General features: G+C 47.3%; 1 protein-coding gene across 1 annotated transcript in view; it reads right to left on the bottom strand.

Moving 5' to 3' along the window:
- Positions 1–24522, bottom strand: part of CSMD2 (CUB and Sushi multiple domains 2) — a 575319-nt gene that overhangs the window by 219772 nt on the left and 331025 nt on the right. Inside the window, exon 13 of the mRNA XM_064493786.1 lies at positions 19388–19570. Within this exon, the coding sequence (XP_064349856.1) occupies positions 19388–19570 (183 nt within the window). The remainder of the gene's footprint in view (positions 1–19387; positions 19571–24522) is intronic.

Below are 24522 nucleotides of genomic sequence, written 5' to 3'. Positions count from 1 at the left end.
ATAAAATCGTATGTTACAATACACACACTCACACCCACCGACTCACACATCAGTACATTCAGAGTGACAAAACAACCCTATATGCAAAGAGCTATCAAGTCAAATTCAGCCCTAAAACAATAAACAAACATGATCTATATAACGAACACAAAACTTTATTGATAGGCAGAAGATAAAGTTGAAAAATGAGAATCTTTTCCTGCACGACGAGTTCATATTGTTACGATGACAATTATCTTCAAATCATTGTATACATTTAACATAATCCCAGGCAAGACCCACACCAATTTTTTTTTTTTTCCTGGACCGTTAAACAACTGTAAGATCCATCTGTTGGAATAAACAGGTGTAAACAGCCAAGCTCTCCTCGAGGGAGACAAGGAATAATAACATATGAGGTGCTAGCTGGCCTTCCAAGATGTCATATGTCTTAACCCAGCACCCATCACAGCAACCCTCTGAGGTGAATACTAGCATTACCCGCATTTTACAGATGCAGAAGCCAAGCGTGGGTGTTGGAGTAACCTGCCCACAGTCACAAGGCATGTAAGTGATGGCGCTGAATGTGAACCCAGTCAGGCTGGTTCCAGAGTCCAAGCTCTCAATCATGAGACCCATTTCCTTCTAGTGGTAGGAAGGCTTGTCAACTCAGATAGTAAGACATATCATAAAGCTGCAATCATAAAACCTGTATTGTATTAGTTTCAAAGGAGGGATCAGTAGAACCAAAAAAGAAAGTTCAGAAACAGACACAGACATCTAAAAACGTAGTATATGATGAAGGAGGCTTTTCAAGTTAGCAGGGTAAAGGCTGATTGGTCAATAAGGGATGCTTGGACAAATGGCTAATCAGTTATAGAAAAACTGGACCCACATCAGTGTACCACATAAGTACTAGAAGAAAACATACAGAATATCTGTGTAATCTCAGAGGTGGGGAAGGACTTTCTTAGCATTACACTAAAGTTAGAAATCATAAAGGAAATACTTTCTAATTGCAGAAATGAAAAATTTTTGGATTTCAAAAATCACCATAAAAGGTAAGTAGTGAAGGAAAAATGGAGAAGAAATATTTGCAAGTTATTACAGTTAGATATTTACTATGTTTAACATATGAAGAACCACAATTCAATAAAAAGATCAACACTCAAAATAGAAATATGGGCTAAGGAAATTAAGAGGCAACTGACAAATGAATAAATTTGTTCCATAAAGATGGGGGAAGAATGTGCAATATTGTCAGAAAACAAAACCTTTAAACAGCAGAGTTATCAAGTTGGCAAATTAAAAACAGACAGCATGGAACTCTGCAAGTGGATGGGGAGAAGCTGGCGGGGCAGATGGAGACAGAGCAGCCGAAGGTAGGAGGGAAACAGGAGAGTGGATTCCAGAAGGAGGGGAGGGTTATCTGTCCTGAAATACAGTGGAGCATCTGCCTAAAACCCATTGGGTTTCAGCAACAAGAAGCTCATGGAAGACCTTGGTGAGAGCCATTTCCAGGTATGGTGGACTTGGGGCTTAGAATGGATGGGGTAAGAAGGGACTGGGAAGTGAGGAGTGGACCCAGCAAGGGGAGGTATCCTGCCAAAGAGGTCTGGATGGGAAGGAAGGTATTAGAGAACGGGCAAGAACATGTGAGGTGTCAAGAAATATCTTTATGTTTAAGAGAAGAGGGATCTGAGAACATTTAAATGTTGATAAGAAGGATGTGGCAGAAGGGGAGAGGCTGAGGAGACCAAGAAAGAGGATGAATTACACGAGGCATAGATTCCCGAGAAGGTGGGAGGTGAGGAAGAATCTGCAGCAAAATTTTTGAAACAGTGACTGATCATGAAAGCAAGGTGGTAGGTCATGAGCTGGACGGTAAAAAAGAAAAAAAAAAAAGGAAGAGAATGGAAAAATATCTGAGTTCGTTACAGGGATAAAGGTGAGTACTGTTTGTGAAACGAATGTTTCAGTTATGTGTGAGTATGTGTGTGTGAGTGTGTGTGTGTGAGTGTGTGCATTTCTTACTGTGAGTTTAAAGGTGCTTGAAGGTCCCTGATCTTAAAGCCTAAATGGGCTGGATACTCTACAGAGGGATTGGTTTTTGATGGGAGAGAGGAGTGAGCATCTCCGGTATCAAAGGTGATGGGAAGGTGAGAGGAAGGAAGGATGGGAATGGGTAGGATCTGCAGGCTCGGGGTCTTTGGAACTTGGAAGTTGAGGATGCTGCCTGCTGGGTGGAAGACAAGCTCATTCCCCAGTGTCAGGTTGTAGGAGGGGCTGTTCACAGCATGGAGGGGAGTGGAGAACGCTTGGGATGGCTTCCATGGGGAAGAGAAGAACAGACCGACTTGAGAAACACAGATGGATGCTGGGCACTGTTGCAGGCTTGACTGAGATTGGTGACCATGAATTTGTAGCAGCGCCAATTTGCCTGGTTGGGCGATTCTCTCCAGCAGTGCTCACCCAAGCGGGAGACGCCCAGTCAGATGGTTCTTGCTTCATTGTGCGTCTCTGGACCAGTAAACTGAGGCACCTCTGCTGATGAATTCTAGAGCCGAACTGGAGGCAGAGGCTTTACAAACCCACTGAGGAATTCCTTTCACCTCTTTCTGCACAGAGGCTCTAGGTGGGGTAATTTTCATATGAGTTATTTTAATATCTCTGGCACTGGAGCTGGTGGAAGTTACTAGCATCAGTGGGTCTGAGGAAGCCTGGCAAACTTTTCAAGGTCACACACATGAGGGCTGAAACTGGTCCTCCAGCCGGGCTCACCCTTATCATAAATGAGATCAAGTTAATGCGTGGTTCTCTTTGCGGAGAATCCTGAGGATGCTTCTAGAAACTCACACACGTTCCAAAAGGAGCATTGGGGTACACGACGACACTGCCCACGTATTTCCTGAGCATGGAACACGTCCTCTTAGATTCATATTTGATGTAATCTGATTGAAAAGCCATGACTTGTGCTCAGGTTTTGGCATTTCTTTGTTTTCTCCAATCCCCATCTCTCAGGCAGGCAAGACTTGGGTGCTGGCATCCTGCATTACGTGAGCAGGGCACTAGGTGAGACCTCAGCCCTCCCTCGTTCCTGGAACACTTCCTGTCACACCCACTCCAGGCTTTCCAGTCCAGTGCTGGCCGCCCCTGTGCAGTCACGTGAAAGCTCTCCTCTCCAATCTGACTTTCACATTTTGCAACATGAAAGGATCTCTTTCAGGGTTGTCTTCTCCCATGACACGGTCTTTGAATGTCTCCACCTCGTACTAATGGAGCATCTGCTGTGTAACAGACACTAATCTGGATATGGGGTGGCAACCAACAAGACTGATCAGCAAGTCCTCAGCTGGCATGAAGTTTACATTCGAATGGGTGACAAAGAACATGAGACAGAGTGAAGGGAACAAGAGGGAAGGGAGGGGAGTGGCTTACTTTCAATAAGAGGGTCAGAGATGGCCTGTCTGAGGAGGCATCCTCTGAGATGTGGCCTGATAATAAGGAGCCAGTTGTCCTAAAGGGAAATCACTCTGGGTGGCAGGAACTGCAAGTGCAAAGGCCCTGAGGTAGGAGTGAGCGTGGTATATGTGAGGGACAGAAGAGAGGCCAATAGAGCAGAAGAAAGTCAACCATGGCGCCAAGAACACAAAACGAGTTGGAGAGGATGGCAAAGGTCTTTTAGAGCCAGGAGAAGGAGTTTGGATTTTATCACAGCAAATCAAACTAAGTATGTCCCAAACTGACCTCCTAGTTTTCTTTCCCAAACCTGGTTCTCCTAGATTCCAGCATCTGGAATGTTTCCTGTCATCAGTGAAGGATTCAGGCTTGAGGCCACCCAGTTATGGGTTTTCCCTTGGCCCCCTTCTCACTCTCCACCACTCTTCCTTACCCCATTGCCTCCCAGATAACACTGGTAGCCCAGACCCTCCCGCACAGTCAGACTTGCTCTGTAATTGTCTGATGTACATCTCTACCGGAGATCCCCCTGGCACCTCGAATGCATGTCCAAAATTGATCTCTTTATCTATTTTCCTAAGCCTCCTTCATCCCTTATCTCCATGAATGATAATACCCAGTTGCCTAAGCAAAATATACCAACTCCTTTTCCCTCATTCCCAAATCCAGTCAGTAACTACCTTCTGTTGATGCTATCTCTTCAGGTTCTCTTGTACATGTCACATCCTCATCACACCCCCTATTAAGTCCAGGCCCTCTTCCCACTGCAACAGTCTACCTGGTTTTCCATCTTTAAATTTCATTGCTTTTGAATCCATCCTACATATCGGCTCCAGGATGAATTTTGTAAATCACAAATTCTCATGATGTTACATCTTTGCTTGGAACTCTTTAAAGACTCCCCGTTGCGCAGAGGATGAAGCCTAAACTTCTCAAAAGGGCACGAAAAGACCCTGAGGGACCGAAGGTTCTTGCCAAGCTCCTTTATCTTTATTTTCCCACCTCCACCCACTGCCCCCAACATGCCAACCATATGGAACTATTGCAGGCCTGCACATGTGCGAGGCTAACGCCAGGTCTTGCTCAGGATACACTCTCTTTTTAGAATGTTCTCTCCTCCTGTCCATCTGGAAAATTCCATTAAGCATCATTTCTGTTGAGTGGTGTGGGTCCCCTATCCTCCTTTAATCCTCCCTAGCCGCAGCCAGAGAGTCGGTATGCCAGGCTCAGCCCTCTCAGTGCCTGCGAAGGTTTGAGTGTTCGTGTCTCCCCAAACTCATACGTTGAAATCCTAATGCCCAAAGGTAATGGGCATAGTAGGCGGGGACTTTAGTGACATCAGCAATGAGGGTGGAGCCCTCGTGAATGGGATCAGTACCTTGTAAAAGAGGCTCCAGAGAGCTCCATGGCCCCCTCTGCCACATGAGGACACAAGACTGCGACTGCAAGAGGGTCCTTGCCCACCAGGCTGGCATCCTGATCTCAGACTGCAAGCCTCCAGAACTGTGAGCACTGCATTTCTGTGGTTTCTAAGCTCCCCAGTCTGTGGCATTTTATTATAGCAGCCCGAATGGACCAAGGCCGTACCGAAGCCACCCTTGGCCACAATCTCACCAGCCTGAGAGCTACAGGATGAAATCTAGGTGGCCAAGTGTCTTCAGAACCAGGACCCCTCCTATCCCTACCTTGTTGGCTTTCTCTGTATAACAACACCAATACTAATATGATTAATAATAAGTGTAACAGAAACAGGAAACCAGGACTCACTAAAAACTTGCTATATGGTTGGCATTTAAGATACAAGATATATACCCTCAGGGAGTTTCCAGTTTACTGAGGGCACCAGGCAATCAATAAATGACTAAGCATAGCTCGTTGTGCTGGAGTGTGTTACTTAGAGTGTATCACAGTCATTTGTTCCCTCCCCTGCTTCCTTTCAGGCAGAGCCCTCTTGCCCACCTGTTGACTTTGGGCTTGGCCTTGGGACTAGCTTAAATCCAGGGAAGGTGAGTGGACATGACATCGGCATGTCCCAGCAGGCATGTCCAGAATGAAAGGCTGTGTAGAGCCCATCTGAGCCCCACAGAGCTGCAACTGACCTATAGCCTTCATGGGATGAAGTAACGAATAAATATTTGTCGGTGCCATTATTGAGATTTGTGCACTGTTGATGCCACCGCAAAAGCTGACTAATATACTTATGGAAAGGTTCTATGGAGCAATCAGAAAGCGAAGGATAGCCCTTTTAAATAGGGTGGTTGGACAAGGCCTCTCAGGGGAGGTGACAGTTTTAGGGGCAATGAAAAGGATCCAGCTTCCTGAGAAGCATTCCAACGTGGGGAACTGCAAGTCAAAGGCACTGAAGTAGGAAAGAGTCTGGAGTATCTGAGGGTCTGAAAGAGGGCTCGTGTATCTGGGAAGAACAAGTGAGGGGTGAGTGGCGCAGGATGAGGGGAGAGGAAGGAAGGGGTCAATTATAGTGCCTCTCAGGTCTTTGGCTCAGAGATCATCCAGCATCCAAAGCACTCAGCTGAGGCTCAATGCCTTCCCTGGCACAATGTCTGCTGGGTCATGGCTAGGGAGGCCACATAATACAGTGCCCAAATTGGGACACCTTTGAGAATGAAAGATGGTACCACTAATAGCTACCTTAGGATAAAAGATGGCAGTGGGATGGTCCCAAGCAAATATGAAAGTATGGTCACCCCACACATGGTCTTTTAATCCCCCTTCCACAAAGGTGTCCTTTATCCTGAGAAAGTAGCTTCTGCCTCAAGTTCCTCATTCACAATCCAATCCCCTTCAGGAATGGAATCTTAAACCGAAGCACACTGGGAGGGGTCTGACCACTGCTAAGTTCTTGCCTCCTTTGATTGGACCCTGATCCCTGTACCCCTTTAGAGGCTGACTAGCTTCTTGGTATAAACTACTGCTTATCAGCCCAATGCCAACGTCTGGGAATTACCTGCTGCCTGGAATCACCCTGCAGTTGTCACTGATTTTTGCTACACCCCTGGGACATTGCCCACCCAAACCATTCCTGGGGCTTACTCTAGGCTTTAAACCCTCCTCAGACCTGCTCCGAGGTCCTTGCCAAAGCCAGCCTCTGAACTGGGGTCTCACATTCTCAGCAGCTGGCTGAGGATCTCCAGTCACCAGCTCCCAAGACAGATCTGGTCCCTCATGGAACAAAGCATGAAGAAAGTCCCTGCTCTGCACTCCTGGGAAGGAACTGAGTCCACACTCCTGGGGCTCAGCTTTTACCTTGAAAACAGACCATAAACTCTTTGGAAAATATACACAGCCAAACCAAGCCACCAGCCAAAGTTGGAGTAAACATGAATCCTGAAAAACTTGTGTTTGCCTGTTGTTTTTCACTTACTAGCTGTACAACACTTTTGGGAGTAGGGGAGGGTTCTGTACCTCCCATTCTATTTCCACATATAGAAAAAGTAGACTAACCACTTCTAAGTCACACTTTTGTTGTGAAGATTCATAATGATGAAGCTTCTGAAGGCACTGAGTGAAGGCATGGGGAGTTATGCATTCAATTTCTGTTGAATTTCAAACAAGAGACATTTCTCAGATCTGCTGCTGGAGGCCAGGTCTCCACATGGGCTTCTGCTCAGTGTGTCTCCAAGTCTCAACCAGTGTGCTGAGGTAGCGGGAAGGGGGTCCCTCCACCTCTCCCCAGCAGGGAGCCAAGCAAGACTCCAGAACAAAAAGTTTGCACTCCAGTCCTCAGTATCTCTTGGAGGTAACTCCAAACCCAGAGGATTCTGACCAAACTCCTCATTTGTGGGAATGACTTCTTGGTTGCTAACTCTGACTTGGTGTGCCACCTTCTCTGGGAAGACCAACTTAGGAAAGGAGACGTAATCTATCCGCAGTGCAGAGGTATCTGGGGCTAAACAGCTCGAATATTCTGTCAGCTTGAGTTCTGTCAGGGAGTCTGATGACCCTGTGCCATGCAGGGTGAGTCATGGGTGCCCTGATGGCTCAGTCCTTCCATGTGCCAGGCAAAGGCTACTCAAAAGTACTTCTCACTGCTATGAGGTCCTCCAGCTGCTCGTGCCAGCCCCCAGAACCCCTGAGTGATACTCATAGGGGATGCTCCTCATCATGGGGTGGATCTCAGTTGGCCTCTGTGCCCTCTACTGGGGTTAGCGTAAACTATTCTTAATTAACCTCATCAGCCAGACACAGGTCTTAACTGGTGAGAAAAGTATGTTGGCATGATGTAGCCCAAGAATCCAAGCCTTCCTGTTAGCTCAGGGGAATTCAAGACAGGGTCTAGACTACATTCCCAACAGTTCAGAAGGTGCCTCTAGGACAGGTCATTCAGGCCCTCAGGGCCTGTTCTTCACTTGAGCCCCCGAGCTTTAGATGTCAGAGAGCCCCGCCATCTTCTCCAAGGCTGTTTCAGTAGAACGTCTTCACTCAGGGAGTCTAGAGCGAGCCATGGTCCTAAGCCCAGTCATACCACAGATCACCAGCCACTGCAGACTGGAAAAGAACACTTAGCGGCTGTTCAACTTGATCAGAAGAAAGTATTTTGGATTTCCTTCCAGAAGAATCTATGATGATACAGGGAAGTTTATGGTTAGCCTAAGAGAGCTACCTTCAAGACCATGGGGAGAGCTTTACCTGACTGGGCAAGATGGGAATTAACCAGGTAGCCTAGGGGAGCAGTCTGGTATCTAAGCCCATCCCCTGAGACCCCCAGAAGATTGCCTTTGTGCATAGGACTGGAGGAAGGACCAATGTTCCCTCAAGAGGGGCAGCTTAAAGCTCTCCTTGAAAGCCAACCCCTAGAAAAGTTGAGCAGTGCCTCCCCAGGAACTACAGAAGCCAAGGATACCCCCAACACCCAGCGCTGATGAAGATGTACTTCCGACCAAGTGAGATGACAAGTTCACCCAGAGGCTCACAGAATGGCAGGGTACTGGGAGAGCTGCAAGCCCCAGCTCCTGAGCCAGCAGCTGTGAAAACAGACCCTGATTAGGGAGACTCTGAGCAGACACGCAGAGCTCCGTGGAGAAGGCGCTGTCCATGGTGCTGCATCAGAACACACTTGGCATACACAAGATTTTCAAGAATTTTACAGAGAGAAGAGAACGCGTTCATTCTGATCCCAAAGCTGCAAGCTGACTTGAGAATTTCAGAGATACCTATTCCACCCACAAGCAGAGGTCACAGTCTGGGGTAAGATCCCTGAAGCTTGGTCAGTTTCTCCAGCCCCCAGTCCAGCTAGGTGGCTGTCGTCCCCAGATACCTTGAACCAGGAACCTTAGCTATAGGAATATGGCCTTTGGACTGGGCCTTGTTCTATGCTGTGTTGCAGTTTAGTTCTGGACGGATTCCTAGGTTGGACTGGGCTGAAATTTTGCCTGTGCTATGATCCTCCAAGAAATCTTCTGAGAATCTTCCAATTGAAATAAATTTCCTTCCATACATTCTGGTAGCATTTTATGGCAACATCTCTAAATGCCAATAATTCTAATATTGCTTTGTAATAAAAGTATATACTTGTTACACTCACTAGAACATGAGCTCTTGGAGAACGAGAACCATGTTAGAATTATGCCCATCCCTCCCACAGTGCTGAGCAGCACAATGCCGGGTGTGCAGCAGGCCCTCCCCTCCACATTTTGCCACATTCAAAGAAATGAAAGGAAGGCAATCGCAACATCAAGTTGTAACATCACAGTTTGAACTTTGCATCCCATTCCTTGGCAGGATATCAACATGGAAGTCGACCTTCCTTGGACCCCAGAAGGCCACCACCATCATAACGACTGAGTTATGGCAGTCTCAGCCTGGCCAGCCTCTCAGCAACAACATATGACCACAATGTACCACCACAGACATCACAGCCACACGCCTCAAGGGGCTGCTGTCTTGTTAGGGGACCAAGCCCCTCAGGAATGATCCCAAACTCCCCCGCAAGCAACTGGCACACAGTAGGTATTCCTTATGAGTGGGGTTCACTAATCTAATCTAGATCACCTAGGAAAGTGTTCGAACAATAATTCCTGGGCCCCATCCCAGATCTACTGAATCAGAATTTCTGGGAATGACACCAGGATTCTGTACTTTTTAAAACCTATGAAGTTTTTTTTTTTAATCTCCATACTTTTTTCTACAGTGGCTGCACCAAACTACATTCCCATCAACAGTGTAGGAGAGTTCCCTTTTCTCCACACCCTCTCCAGCATTTATCATTTGTGGATTTTTTAATGATGGCCATTCTGACTGGTGATACCTCATTGTAGTTTTGATTTGCATTTCTCTGATAATTAGCGATATTGAGCATTTCTTCACATGCCTATTGGCCATCTGTATGTCTTCATTGGAGACTCATAGACATAGAAAACAAATGTATGGTTACCAGCGGGAAAAAGGGGTAGGGAGGGATAAATTGGGAGTTTTGGGGATTTGCAGATACTAACTACTATGTATAAAATAGATAAACAACAAGGTCCTACTGTATAGCACAGGGAACTATATTCAATATCTGATAATAACCTATACTGAAAAAGAATATGAAAAGGAAAATATAGATATATATATATGTATAACTAAATCACTATGCTATATGCCAGAAACTAAGAGAACACTGTCAATTGACTATACTTCAATTTAAAAAAAGAGTCTATGAGTGATTCTAATGATTAGCTGGGTTTGGGTCCATTTTATATTGGGCAGGGCCCAAGATACCCCCTTCCCCCATAAAGTGTCTATTTAAAATAAAGGTAACAAATGATATTGGCCTGGGAGGAAAAGTGCTGACTCTACTTCCTTGGATGTGCTGGTAGCCTCCTTTGTGAGTTGTCCCTTCGCATCTAGTCTTTGCCTGATCAGACCCTATGGGGTACACTGAAGACCTTAATTCCACGGGCTCAGTTCTTACAGCCAGATCCCGAGCCCAGGCCAGCCCAGCCATGCCTGACGGTCACAGGGAAGTCCCATCCCCTCAGAGCAGATGTGAGTATGGCTCCAAAGCATCACATTTGGTGGGCTTGTGAGGAGCTCAGCACAGCAACAGGCCCGCAGAGTGTCAGGACCCTTCCTGCCTGCCATTGTGCCTCACCATGTGTGTCCATGCCCAGGGACTGGGTTTCTGTTCTGGTTCTTGGTTTCCTCTCCAGTTTCTGCTGCGAGTGAAGCTCTCGGTGAAACTGCAGCCTCTTTTTGGGGCAGGGATACCCTGCACGGGGAGACCCTGTCCCTTGGGTCAGGACCCAATTCAACCCAGAAAGCAACTTCCCCCATCAAGTATTTGCCAATTTAAGAATAAGTGTAACAGGTGATGTGTGAAGTTGAACACATTGGCCTGGGAGGACAAGTGTTGACTCTGTTGCTTTGGATATTCTGATAGAAAATGCTGGTAGACACCTGTGTGGTCAGTTCTCCCAGCCCCGGCCTCCCTCAGCTCTGGGTTACCCTTACCAGGCTGCCCCTGAGGCCCCGGCATGGTTCACACCCAGACTGCAGTGCCCATTCCCCACTGCAGGATCAGACACACAGGCTTCCCACCTTCCGCCACCATCAGGACCTTCTGCTCAAGGAAACGTCCCCTTTGGATCCCTAGGGGTTCTTCTACAGAGCAGGTGCCCCCAGCTCTGAACATCACTAGCACAGGGAGACCACAAGTCTTCAGTGTCCAGGTTCTGGGGGACTGGGTAACACAGGAAGGGGGCTCGGAACTACATGTGCTAGTTTTCAATTTCTAGCAATTGACCTGAAATACAAATTTGGACCAAAGCAATCCCCAGGTTCCCCGCTTCTCTCCCGGGGCCATGTATGGGTTAACAGGACCTTTAAGGAAGCCCAGAGAAATGAGTAGAAGGTTACATCAGCAGAGGAAGCTCACACCGCCCTTGCCATGGCCCCTGCCCCTGCCCACAAGCAGTTCCCATGACTATCATCACCTACACTGAGGCTGATGCTTTCAAACCTCAGTTGATCGCAATTCTGGCTCTGAATGTCTGAAAAAGGCAATTTCCAAGGACTCTGGCTATTGCGATCGTAACTCCCAGGACAAAGGAAAGGGTGCTTGAAATTGCACTTGCCCTGGAAAATCTAGGATTATATATTTATGGAGAATGTAAGGGTTCAGCCACAGAGAGGAGGGAAAACGAGACATGTCTCACCTGTGCACAGGGCGTCGAGGTGGGAGGGGAATGAAAAAGCACCTGCCTATTTAAAAAGACAGCTAGCAAGCGACGTGTGTGACCTATATGAAGAAAACCACAAAGCTGTTATATTTAGAAAAATGAAAGTAGATGAACAAAGAGAATGACACACCATGTGTCTGGATGGGAAGGCTGTGTAGGTTAAAAAAATGCTTATATTCCTCAAATTAATTTATAGTTTAATAGGAGCACACACACAAAATCCCAATAGGATTTTTTTTTTACTATGACAAAATGATTCTAAAATTAATCTTGACCAGCAAACAGATGAGAATAACAATGAATACTCTGAAAGAGAAAATAATTAAGGGAGGAAGGAGCAGTTTCCAGCTCTGCCAGATATTAGAACATATTATAGAACAACAATTAAAATTATTCAATACCAGTGCTAAGATAGAAATGAGCATCAGAAAAAAAGTGGTGACTCAAGAAATAGACTTAACTACATTTGAGGATTCAGTAAGTGGTAGAAAAATTCATTTCCCTCAAATCAAAAGGGAAATGAATTACTTAATAAATTGTGTTGGAAAACTGCATAATAGTTTGGACAATATCATACACTCATCTAAATAAACTCCAGATGGATTAACAAGCTATATTTTTTTTTAAAAAAAGATCAAATTACTGACAAAGAACCAAAAATAGAACAAACTGTTTCTCAGATCTGTGACGGAATGAGAACTCTGTCAGCTTTGAAAAGAAATCACAAATATTGAGAGATTTCTGTATATAAAAATGTAAAACCACTGCACAATGCAAAACAGCAAAACAAAGAGAAAGAAAGGCGAAAACAAGAGACTGGGAAAATATGTATACCAAATACCACAAAGAATTTCTACCCACAATATACAAAGAGCCTTCAAACCGGGAAGGACAATACCAACACAACATTCTTGTAGCCATGTGCAGTACAGACAGTTGTTACATATGGGCTGCAAATTACAGACGCCCCAAGTCCCTCCTGGGCAGGGCTGGACCCAGGCCAGCTGGACAAAGGCCAGGACTGAAGTCTCTGTCCACGGTCCTGGGATGGAAATCCTACTATCACATTCATACTTCTTGCTCCAACAGGCACATGCGTCCGGCCCGTGGGTACCCAGCAGTCTCTCTCCAGACCCTACTCCCATGGACCCCACCTCCCTTCTTTCACTCACATACGTTTGGCAGCAGCCAACCCCTTTAGGAACCGTGGTAAATCAAGTACTCAGACTGGCAGTGCATTGTGTGTGCATGTATGTGAGTATCTGTGGGTATGTGGGTCAGTGTATCCAATGAAAATCCTTCTTTTGCAGAGGCCCAAACCCCAGGGCCTCCCTCAGAACAGAGTACTGCCTCTAGGGTATCTCCCTTCCCAGCAGGGCCCCAGCTCTGTCCCCCCATCTTTGAGGTCCAACTATCCTAACAGTGATGACGTAAGTCTATGCTCTACGAGAAGAGGGACTGCTGCTCTCTTGTTCTGCACCCGCTATGACGCCTACCACGTCGCTGGCACTCAGCGAATGTGTGTGAAATAAAAGAAGGAATCTTCACGGGGCAGGTTTTAAACACATCTGATTCACCAATGCTTCCTAACTGAAAAACTAACTTTTGAATCACAAGAGTCCCCTTTAATTTGCATAATTACATCTATCTTCATGTGAGAGTGGGCTCTTTGAGGTCAAGGGCTGTGCCCAGCTCATCTCCAGATTCGCAGCACTTATCGTAACATTTGGCACTTGGCGGAAGTTGACAAGGGTGTGCTGGAGGGATATATTCAACTTATGCCTATTAAATCAGTAACTTTTGAAAGGCCACACAAATACTTGAGGTTTGTCGATGCTGATAAAAGTTACAAGCGATACATGTGACCTATGTGAAGAAAACCACAGAGTTGCTATACTTAGAAAAGTGAAGTCGATGAACATAAAGGAGAAATACATGTCACATTTCCGGGTGGGAAGGGCATGCATTCTATGAATCTTGTTCTTAACCGTTAAGCTTTAGCTATTGAGATTATGAACTGGCACAACATTTTGGGGGAGCAACCTGAGTATACATCAAGAATTATTTTTAACCATTCATACTTTGGCACAACAATCTCATTCCTGGAAATTTATATTAAGGAAATAATTCAAGAGAAGAAAAAAAAAGGCCATATGCTTGAGGATGTTCGTTACAGCCTCATATAAAAATAATTGAACATAATTGGTTGACTGAGTCATGGTCCACTGACTAGACAGAATATTCCATAGATATTAAGAGTGATTGCTATGAACGACACGTAGTAACACGGCAAGATAAGCAACATAACAGGAAGTCTTTTAAAGTTTTTAAAGACAGAATGCAAGATGGTATATTCACCTCGATTAAAACCATATGAAATACGTGTGTATATGGGTAATAATCAATAAGGAATGACCAAATTTGAAACTGGTTTTGTTTTAAGGAAGTGAAATTTAGAGTATCTTATGTCTTTAAACCTTTACATTTATTTAAGCTTTTAAAATACCAGAATATACCAAAAGCCTATGTTAAGTCATGGCCCTTGAGCTCCAGATACTTCTTGAAAGAGTTCCAGCACATTCTCCAGGACATGACACTAAGAGATCGCCCCTTTAACCTGAGTGCAATCATCCCCAGAGGCCCTCCAGTTTAGAATTTTCCCAGGAACAGCCATCTCCTCTTATGCAGCTGACCTTGTACACAGTAGGTGCTCAAAAAACCAAAATGGATGGATAAATGGATGAGTGGGAGGAGTGAGAAAAAACAAAGATGAGGAAATGCCTTTGACACTGGTATATTGCATATTGGTATGCGATACTAGTGTAGTCCCGACAAGAGCCACGGGTCTCACCTTCATGAATTTGTTTAACTCTTGTCAATCAATCTCTGTCACTTCATGGGAGTAACTCAGACAACAGTTTGTTTTTGTATTCTGGCCTAATATTTTTGCCCTAAGGCTTCCTTGTCCTTCCTGCTGCAGGTGACCCCTTGAATTCTGGAAATCTGGTGCAATGGAGAAAGTAAAGGATCTGGACTAGGAGTCTGGTCTGTCAATTAATATTTTAAAATCCAGCCCATCATTTCATAGTTTTGCAACTTCTGAGCCTAGTTAACTAGTCTCCTTGAACTTTATTTTCGTCTGTAAAATGAGAGAATACCCCATAGAGTTGTAGGGAAGATTCCTATCTTCCCAACGACACAAAACATGGAATAAATACTGGCATCTTCCTTAGCCCATTGCTTCCTCACAGTGGAATGGATTTTAGTTGTAGCCTAACTTAAAGTGCAAACACACAGATGTTATCACATTTAGCATTTGACAGGACTGGCTTATCCTAGGCTGGTGGCTCTCCATCTTGGGTGGCTTTTTCCCCAGAGGATACATGGCAATATCTGGAGACATTTTTGGTTATCACAACTGGCAGTGGGAGGCTGGTGTTGCACTACTGGCTTCTCACGGGTAGAGGACAGGGATGTTGTTAAAACATCCTACAGTGCACAAGACTGCCTCTCCCAAAAAGAATTACCTGGCCCCAAATGTCAGTAGTGCTGAGGCTGAGAATCCTGGTGACCCTAGGACTTAATCCATTCCTCTGTCCAGAAATGTGTGTGTGTGTGTGTGTGTGTGTGTGTGTCCAGAGTGGGGGGAGGGGTAATTAGCAGGAGGAACTCAGTTGGGGAAAAGACAGGAAGGTACTAGGAGAGGACCACTTCCTGTAGTGGAACACCCTCTTTTGCCTCCCAAATCTTCAAGACCCAGCTCCAGCCCTGTATCCTCTGTGACATTTTCTCTGAGCACCTAAGGACCCACTTCTCCCTCCCTTGGTCCCTCAAGGTTCAGCTGCTGATTTGTAACTTACACTGTATATATTCCAGTGTATTCACATTTCACACATACGCCATATACGCCAGGAACTGAGCAATTAGGATTCACACCTTCTCGAGGTGGTTTACAAAATGGCGAAGGGAAGCTTGCATCCGTACAGTCTTGGCATTTTTCTGGTGAAGGCTGTTTTGAAACATCTTCTGAAAGTGGCTGCTAATGGACTGATAATTGGTTTCCTGGCTTCCTTAGGAAGACTGAAGTGTTCTGCTGGCCTGTCAACAAAGCATCAAGTGTTGTGCAAACCACCATCAGAGTTATTTGTATCTCCCTTCCCTTGTATCTCTCCTTGTGGAGGAATAAGTGGGAGGGTTGCGTGGGAAAGGCTCTCCATTCTTCTGTAAGGAAGGGGGCGAAATGGGGGGGACCCTCTGGGAAGGTGATGAGCACATGCCCCCCAGGGTGGCGCTTTCTCACTAAGATCCTGGGTTGAGCACATTTTCCAGGCAGAGCCCGAAGAGCTCCGACTCCCATGCCTGGCGCTTGGCATGGGGCAGACTTGCAGTAAACACGGCTGGCTGGATGGAAAGTGGTACTACTGGCATCTGACTCAGAGCAGCGATCCCCGGAGATGTGAATCAACCAAGGAGGAAGAGAGAGTAAAAGAGTCTGGCTCCATCTTTTTCTTTCAATATGCTTTTTTTTCCCACCGTGAGAAACACCATCTTCTTTCAAACCGACACACACACAAAAAGACCATCTATTGAGCATCGACTACGGTGAGAGTAGCTCAAAAGCCAACGAAATGATTCTGAAGTCTCTGCTTGCTACAGAAAATGTTTTGGAACATGAAGGAAAGCGTGTGTTTCTATCGTCCCGGCAGGCCAATTCCCTAGTAAGGAGTTGTTTTCAAGAAAATGTTTCCAAGAAGAAAAGAGATCTGCTGTGCGCGTCTCTGGGCTATTGTTCAAAGAAAGTTGAGCCATCAAAATAATCCCCCCAACCCTCTTCTAAACCCTACGAAGGAAAGAACAGTACTGTTTGCTAAATCTTGTGTTAATATTTATCATGACTAATGTGTGATAAAATTTAGGGCACTTAAGCTGACTTTTGCTAGAGACGCTTTTTTCAAAAGTTATTTTTTAATTGAAGATAGTCGGTTTACAATGTTGTGTTAATTTCTGGGGTACAGCATAGTGTTTCAGTTACACGTGCATATGTTCCTTTTCATGTTCTTTTTCATTATAGGCTATTACAAGATATCGAATATTTCCTTGTGCTCTATAGTAGGACCTCGCTGTTTACCTGTTTTATATATCAGAGGTGCTTTTTATATGTACATTTCTGACCACTTTATAAAACATAGAGATGGACTGTACTGCTTTATATTTTTATAGATGCTTCTAGATGTCCCTTTTCTACTGATCACACACTGTAGTATATTTGATCTGGAGCCAGGAGCAGGACGCCTAAGTTTAACATTATCCCTCGAATGATGAGCCAGTCTATGAATGATCCGCTCTAAGAAGTGATTTCCAAGCACTCATCATGGAAAATGTGAGGACTGTCCATGCCATCGTCTTTTTCTGTAACTATAATTATAGAGGCTTAGAATCTGGGGACGGCCACCCTATCGGATAGATGAGTAAACCGAACTCCGGAGAGAAGCTGCCCTGGCCATTGCCACGAAGCTGAGCCGGGCCTAAGACACAGGTCTCCAGATTTTGAACCCAAAGTTCTCTCAGTGCACCAGGATTTCCTTAGTAACATCTTTCACCACCAGTTAGACTGCGAGCTCCCTGAGGGCAAAGCCCGGGACGCGTCGGCTTAGAGGCTGGGAACTCAGTAGAGAGCGGACAGATGGCGCTGCCTCGTAACCTTGCCGCATGGTGCAAAGGCACGGAGCCAGCTGGCTCTCTCTGGTCTCCTCCCCTGTAGCCAGCATCTCTGAGACTCAAGCTGTGTCTGTTACACCCAAATGACCGGAAAAACCTGAGTAATGGGAGTACCTTGGGGGCACCATCCCTCATCTCCCAGAATCATCCAGAAGAAGAAATGCCATGCCAAACCCACCCCCTTCCCCACCAGGGTCTGTTTCACAGTTTTCATCAACAAGCCTCGGGCTCCTCTTCCTCATTTTAAACCACAGAGAGCCCCGCCCCAGACCTTCCAGGATGGCTCTGCCCTGCTTCTCAGCCGATTGTAAGCAGTGCCCAGCTCGCCAGAGGCTGCCAGCTTTCCTTCTGGAAACAAAGGGCCTGCTGAGCAGCACTTCACGGTCTTCAGTCCTTAATGAAGGTTCTAGAAAGACTTCCTGAAACTAATTCTAAGAGCCAAAGGGTCAAGTAAGCTCCTGAAGGGCTTGGACGACAGCCCCCCAAGGTAGCATTCTGCCACCTGTGGCTCTCAGCTTGTGGGGCAGGGAACTTCATCCTGGTCCTGAGTAGCTGGCGGGCTCGGCTACACACTTCGCTCCTGCGGGCTCTCTGCCGCAGATGCCTGACCCTGTCCCGTTCTCCCTGCCTTGTTTCATCTAGACGGATGTCAGAGATGGATCCCTCGTGGTACCTGAAGCTCCCACAGTCTGTACCTTTGCCTCCTGGGGCCCTGCCTCCAACCCGCCCTGCAGAGCTCCACGCCGCCCACCTACTTGGCCCTGAGCTCTGTCTAGACTGTCAGCCCCTCTGTTCCCACTTGCCCTGAGCTGCTCCCTGCTAACCTCCCCTGCCCCTCTGGGTCCTGTCCGTTCCCAGTGTGCTATGAGGCCAGCACTGTCGGGCACTACATTCCTACCACATCGGGCCAGAGATGGGCAGATTTCCTGCAATTTTATTTTTTTCTGTAAGGGTGATTTGCTTAATGTGTAGCTAAGAGCGATTTGATCTTTAAACCTCTGCAAGAATTTTTACATAAACTCACAAGTAATCAGAAATACTTTGTCAACTAAATAAGGTGATTTTTTGGTTGTTGTTTGGAAAGCACAGTCCGCCGTGGTATGATCCAGCTCATCAACTCACATGCCAGATTCTCAGTCATCACTGATATTTCCTCATCTCCTCCCACGTTCTTCCTTTCCCAGCCCCAAGGGGCCACCACTCTCTAGTGTGCAGCACTCAGAGGCCCTGAGATGCCCACTGGGGTGGGAGAAAGGACAGAGGGTCAGGCCGCCCCTGGCAGAAGCAGACTGTAAGGGATGGAGGAGGTAGGGCGGCGAGACTGGGAGAAGACGAGGTGACAGCCCAGAGAAGAACCTGATTACCCAACAAAGACCAAGCCTGCTCCTCCTACACACAGCCCCTCACACCGGCCAATCTCCTTGGGAGCCAGGACTTTATGTACTATTTGCACCGGAAAGTGTGGTCACAGCATCCCAGAGGAAGGAAGAAGGGATTCGTTGTTCTCTCTGGAGAACAGAACACCTGATGCCAACCATTTCTCCCAAAGATCAATAATCCAAAGACAGCTCAATCCCCATCTCTCCTTAAATCCAATACAAGAGGAAGCAACTTGATGAGACGTCTTGTACCCTGGCAAGGCCATGGTCTCTTGCAGTACCCCGACCCTCAAGGCAGAGCCTGCTAACTTACACACTTGCCACTCCCTCCTGCCCTGGCTCAATTGTACAGTGTCACTGACAGCAACAGGGGTGAGGAGGAAACGCCGGGGTCTGAGCCTCTGCCCTGCTCTCAAGGGTCACCAGGGGGAGTAAGACGGCATTGAAGAAGGCCCCCAAACGTTCAGAGCAATGATTCTCGGTGCTACGGTCCACGTTACCGCCAGGAATGAGGACCCAGCCAGCAACGTTGTGCAGAGAAGAAACCAACCAGAGTGAAGCTGCCATTATGACCTGCAAGGTTCCCAAGGGTGGGGCCCCTGGATTAGCTAGGACACAGGTCCCCGGCCTCTCGGTGGAGACCCCCCAGCGGCCCCCTCCCCGCTCACTTACACACGCAGCCTGGCTTCTTAGCCGACCACTGGTTATTCTTTTGGCACGTGATTGCCTTCTGCCCCACCAGCTCAAAGGCAGGCTGGCACTCAAACTTGAGGGTATCACCGTGGCGAAATCGGGAGCCTTCCCTCTGGCCATAGGCAGGGATGCCAGGGTCTCCACAACTGCCCTGCTCGATCTCTGAAAGACAGGGAAAGAGAAAACAGAGACACATGGTGACTCCACGCCTCCCGGAGCTGGAGGGCCATGTTGCAGGCTCTGCTGGACCTTCGCCAGGAGGCCAGGCTGGGAGCAACCCCCTCCCAGGTGGAGCTGTAATGAGAAACCCTGCAAGGACCTGTTTAACACAGCATCCTAGAGGGGAACAGACCTTCCAGCTCTCAAATGCCTGAGACTCTGTGTCCACAGAGCTTTCCAGGTGCTTGGATTTTTTTTCATTCAGGGAAGGTGGGTCTCCATTCTTGGTGAGATATCCAGCCTAAGAATTCGCCAGTTTGCAGTTTGGAGACTCCTTTACTGACCTGACCCTGCATTCAGATGACTAATGTTGCCTGATGGAGTTTAAGCTCAGTCCATTCCTGAGCCGCCGAGGCAAGCACGGGATGAGAAGGCCGCTGATGCTTCACTGCCTGCCTTTCCCCCAACCAGAGATTAAGTGAGAATCAATACTCACCGCCTTCTGATACAGAAGCACGTTCAAGAAGATATATTTTTAATTCAATTCAAGATGGGAGCAGGTAAAATGAAACAAATGACTCATTAAACATGCTTTTAAAGTTCATTTGCTTCAACTGACCGTGGTGAGTCAAACATGTAGTGGTCTCCCTGAGACGGCTCTGGGGCCTGGGCTCTGGGAGCAAAGTGGGCCAGCTGCCTCATGGGAGAGCCACGCAGGGCCCTGATTATCCAGGAAAGGAGTCTGTCCTGGCCAAGTCCCTGGAGTTTCCTCCAGAGTCACCCCCACTTCCACCAGCCCTGTGCTTGATGCTGTGAGCTGCAGGGTGGGGAGGGAGTGGGGAATAGGAGAGAGGGAGGCAGGGGAGCAGCCCAGTTCCCAGGGAGGAAAGTGCCCTGTAGGATGGACAGGGAGTCATGAATGGAAGTGACAGCTGGTGAGGTGAGGGCTGCAGGAGTCCTGTGATTTGGGAGAGAGGGGGTTGGAGTATCGGGAAGATTTTGGACACCTTCCCAGGACTGTCAAGTGAAAAGGGACCCTGCCTTTTCCTCAGACACCATTATGGGCTGTCAGGAGCCAGGTCTCCAAGGTGGCTGTCCGTGGTCCTGAAGGCGTGATCCTGCCAAAGCTTTCCTACCCCAGCTGGTGGGACACGTGGGCCTGTCAGGTTAGCCCCCAGCACGGCCTGCCTTATGTGGACGGGCTCTTGACTGTCATGTTCGTGGTACCCTGCAAACCAGTCCTCTGCTGAGAGTCAGCAGAGGGAGACGTGCTTTGGCTGGGATTGCACGCGAGTGTGTATGTGTGTGTGTTTGTGACCTGAGTCAAACAGTGAGAGTCCTCAGGAGTAGGGGGAAAGGAGAGGGTCTGTGTGACCAGACTCCAGGCCAAAGGACTCAAGCCCAGGTCATCTTGCCCACCTCTCCTCTCACACGTGCCCTTGGCCTCTCCCTCTACACACACCCGAAAGCACAACTGACCCTCCTGGGAAGGGAGCTCATGCCAGGGCTGGGGGAGGGGAGCCACTGGGGCCTTCCCGGGAAGGTGGCCCCTTTGCTCCAGGCCACAGAGCCCCAGGGGATCTGAAGGAAAGGAAGAAGGGGTCCCTGGGACAAGTCAGCCTGGAGAAGCAAGCAGCAAGGCTCTCCTTCCAGGGTTCTCCAAACATGCTCTCCCTGGGATGTGAGACCCTGGTGAGGACTGTCACTGTGGGCACTCTGAGACCTGGTAAAAGTTATCCAGTGTTTAAAGATGGAGCTGGAGCTTATGGCCTGGGATAGGACCCAGATTTAAGGTGTCCTGCTGAGGTCCCACTGTGTTGTAGAAGATGTAAAAGCAGGGTACACCTGCCTGCATCCCAGACCACAGCTGCTCATCTGAGGGTGTGATCAGCTCAAGAGAACAGGTGTCCTGAGGGGAGGAAGGGAGCAGCACAGAAGCAAGTAATGAGCACCGACTGTATGCTCATCCCTGTGCTAGACACTTGAGATTGGGATGTGGGCTCTGGTCTCAAGGACAGAACAATCTAGACAAGGAAACAAATATTTATGACACAGGGTGATTTGTGCTGTGGAAGGGCCTAGGAGGGTCACCCAATTCAAATGTGGAGGGTGGGGCTGGAGATAGGGTACGAGAGAGAGGCACTCACCTTGGGCACAAAAATTGAGAAGGCACCAAAAACTCAGGAATTAAGACAAATAATATCCTAGTGCAATTTTTTTTAGACAATCGAAATTGATACATAAAAATCAATTCCAACATGAAGGAAAATACCAGAACTTAATATAAAGGCCAGACCTGACCCGGCACTTGTACAACTCACCTCACATGCCTTACCCCCATCCTGGCCATCAGAGCCTGTCATTATGGAAATGTTGATTTTTTTATCCTTGATATTTTGCATTAAACTTAATTTTTTTAAAATGTTACATTAAAATATTATTTAATGGTGACTTTCTTAAAATTATGCCCAAGGGGAGTGCTTATTTCACCTCAGCCCGGTCCCAGCCCTGACATCAGGGAAGGCTTCTTGGAGGAGGTGATGTCTAAACTGAGGCCTGAAGTCTGTGCAGGAGGTGGCAATTGAAAGGAGTAAGTGGGATTCATTGCAGCATTATTTACAATAGCCAAGAAGTGGAAACAACCTACGTGTCCAGGGGTGGAGGAACAGGTAAAGAAAGTGTGGAATACATATACAGTGGAATATTTTTCAGTCACAAACAAGAAGGAAATCTTGCCATCTGTGATGTGGATGAAGCTTGAGGGCATTATGTTAAGTGAGATAAGTCAGAGAAAGACGAATACCGTATGATCTCATTTATATATGGAATGAAAAAAACACGAATTCCTAAAAACAGAGAGTAGAATGATGGTTGCCAAGGGTAACGTGAGGTGGGGTGGGGAAACAGGAAGGCGGACAAAGGACACAAACTTCCAGTTATAAGCTGAATAGGTCCTGGGGATGTGATGTGTACATGGTGACTATGGTTAACAATATAGTACTGTGTATTTGGAAGTTGCTAAGAGAGTAAATCTTAAAAGTTCACAACCCCCCACCCCCGCCACACAGAGTATATGGTGATGTGACAGGTGTGGTAACTAACCTCACTGCAGCAATCACTTAACAATATATACACAGATCAATCAACATGTTGTACACCTTAAATAGACATGCTACATGTTAATTATATCTTGATACAGCTGGGAAAAAAGGAAAGGAATTAGTAGGAGGGAGAGGAGAGGAAGGGCCTTACAGGTAGGGGAAGAGCCCATGCAAAGTCTCAGAGGTCAGACATTGAGAGGGTCACAATGACACCAGTGATCCTAACTAGTTACTAGTTATGATCATAGCAAACTAAGTCATATAACTCATCAGTCTAGTGCTGACTGTGCTGGCTGCCACTCTGAGCCCTTTCCATCTATGGACTCACTTCATCCTTACAGTAACACTCTGAGCTAGGGTCTAGTATCCCCGTTTTACAGGTGAGGAAACTGAGGCACAGGGAGATCATGGAATTATGCAGGTCACAGAGCTAGGAAATGGTGGATCTGAGATCCAAACTTGGGTTGTAGGGTTCCAGGACTCTTCAGCATCACGCCACATTGTTTTTCTACAAGCACGAGTTTTCTACTAGGTGATGAGAGATGAGGCTGGAAGAGGCACGCAGGGCCAATGCATGGAAGGCCTGTGCCCTTTGTGAACGAGACTGAACCTCAGAGTGTAGGCAATGGGGAGTCAAGAACGGCTTTCACCACTATGCTGTACACCAGAAACTGACACATTATAACTGACTAAACTTCAATTTAAAAAAAAAAAAGGAAAGGCTTTTACATTACTTAGCATTTCATATTGGGTATTAAAAGATCACCCTGTCTGCTGCCTGGGGAATGGTCCAGGGGCGGCAATTCTGGAGGAAGAGAGATCACTCATTCATTCAACAAAAACCTGAATATCTGCTTCGCGTGAACCACTGCATGGGGCATGGGGCTGGGGCAGGCAGGATGCTACGGGGAACAAGGCAGACACAGGCCCTGCTGCCACAGAGCTTCCATTCCAGGAGGAGGTGCACAATCTTCTGGGAGCTGTATTGATGGCATCCTGGATGGGGCACAGGCAGAGGGGATGGGGAGAGGCAGAAGGCTTTGGGAGGTCTAAAGCAGGGAGAAGCCACAGGCCACACTGAGAGCGGAGGAGATGGGGGATAAGGGAGAGGCAGGGGTCTGCAGGGCTTGACCTGGCACTGGGTGCGCTTTCCCCTTCACTAGATGCAGGAGGAGGGGCAGGCCTGGAGGGTCACGCAGCATCTCCACGTGGACACATCTAGTAGAAAGTGGCTCCGCGAGGCTTACATTCAGGAGAAATGTCTGGTCTGGAGATGCAGAATTTGGGATGCAACTCACAGACGGTAGAAGAAGCCATGAGAAGAATGAGGCCACCCAGGGGGAGCAAGAGGAGACATCAGTCCTGACAGCAGTTAGGGACACTGCAGGGACAGCAGGACACTAGTCTAAGATCCTGGGGAGAGCAGGGTCCCGGAAGCTTAGAGAAGGATGCATTTCAAGAAGGAGACCAACAGCATCAAATGGGGGAGTTTAGAAAGGACTAGAAAGCAGGTCAGTGAAAGGAGGCCACTGGATCCTGGCGGGAGACCGAGCGAAACGATGGGGCCAGCTCCGGATGGGAAAAGAGGAGGAGGACGCAGGTGACTTGTGAGGAAGGCACTTCTCGGAAGTGAAGGACTGGAGAGAAGTCAGGCGGTAACTTAGGAGGAATATGGCCTTGACGGGGCAGCGGAATGAACTTTTTAAGGTCGAAGAAACTTGACCATAATTAAATACTCGGCAAGGAGAGAAAGAGAGGGAATACAAAGGAATGAGAGATATTGAACGGTTAGCTGAAGATCCAGAGGAGAGGCAGGAAGTGACAGCACGGGGCTCTTGAGAAGGCAGGAGGCTG

This window comes from Camelus dromedarius, chromosome 14, assembly GCF_036321535.1.
Source record: "Camelus dromedarius isolate mCamDro1 chromosome 14, mCamDro1.pat, whole genome shotgun sequence".
Taxonomy (NCBI): Eukaryota; Metazoa; Chordata; class Mammalia; order Artiodactyla; family Camelidae; genus Camelus; species Camelus dromedarius.
The sequence above is the reverse complement of the archived record's forward strand: the minus strand, read 5'-3'. Positions and strand labels throughout refer to the sequence as shown.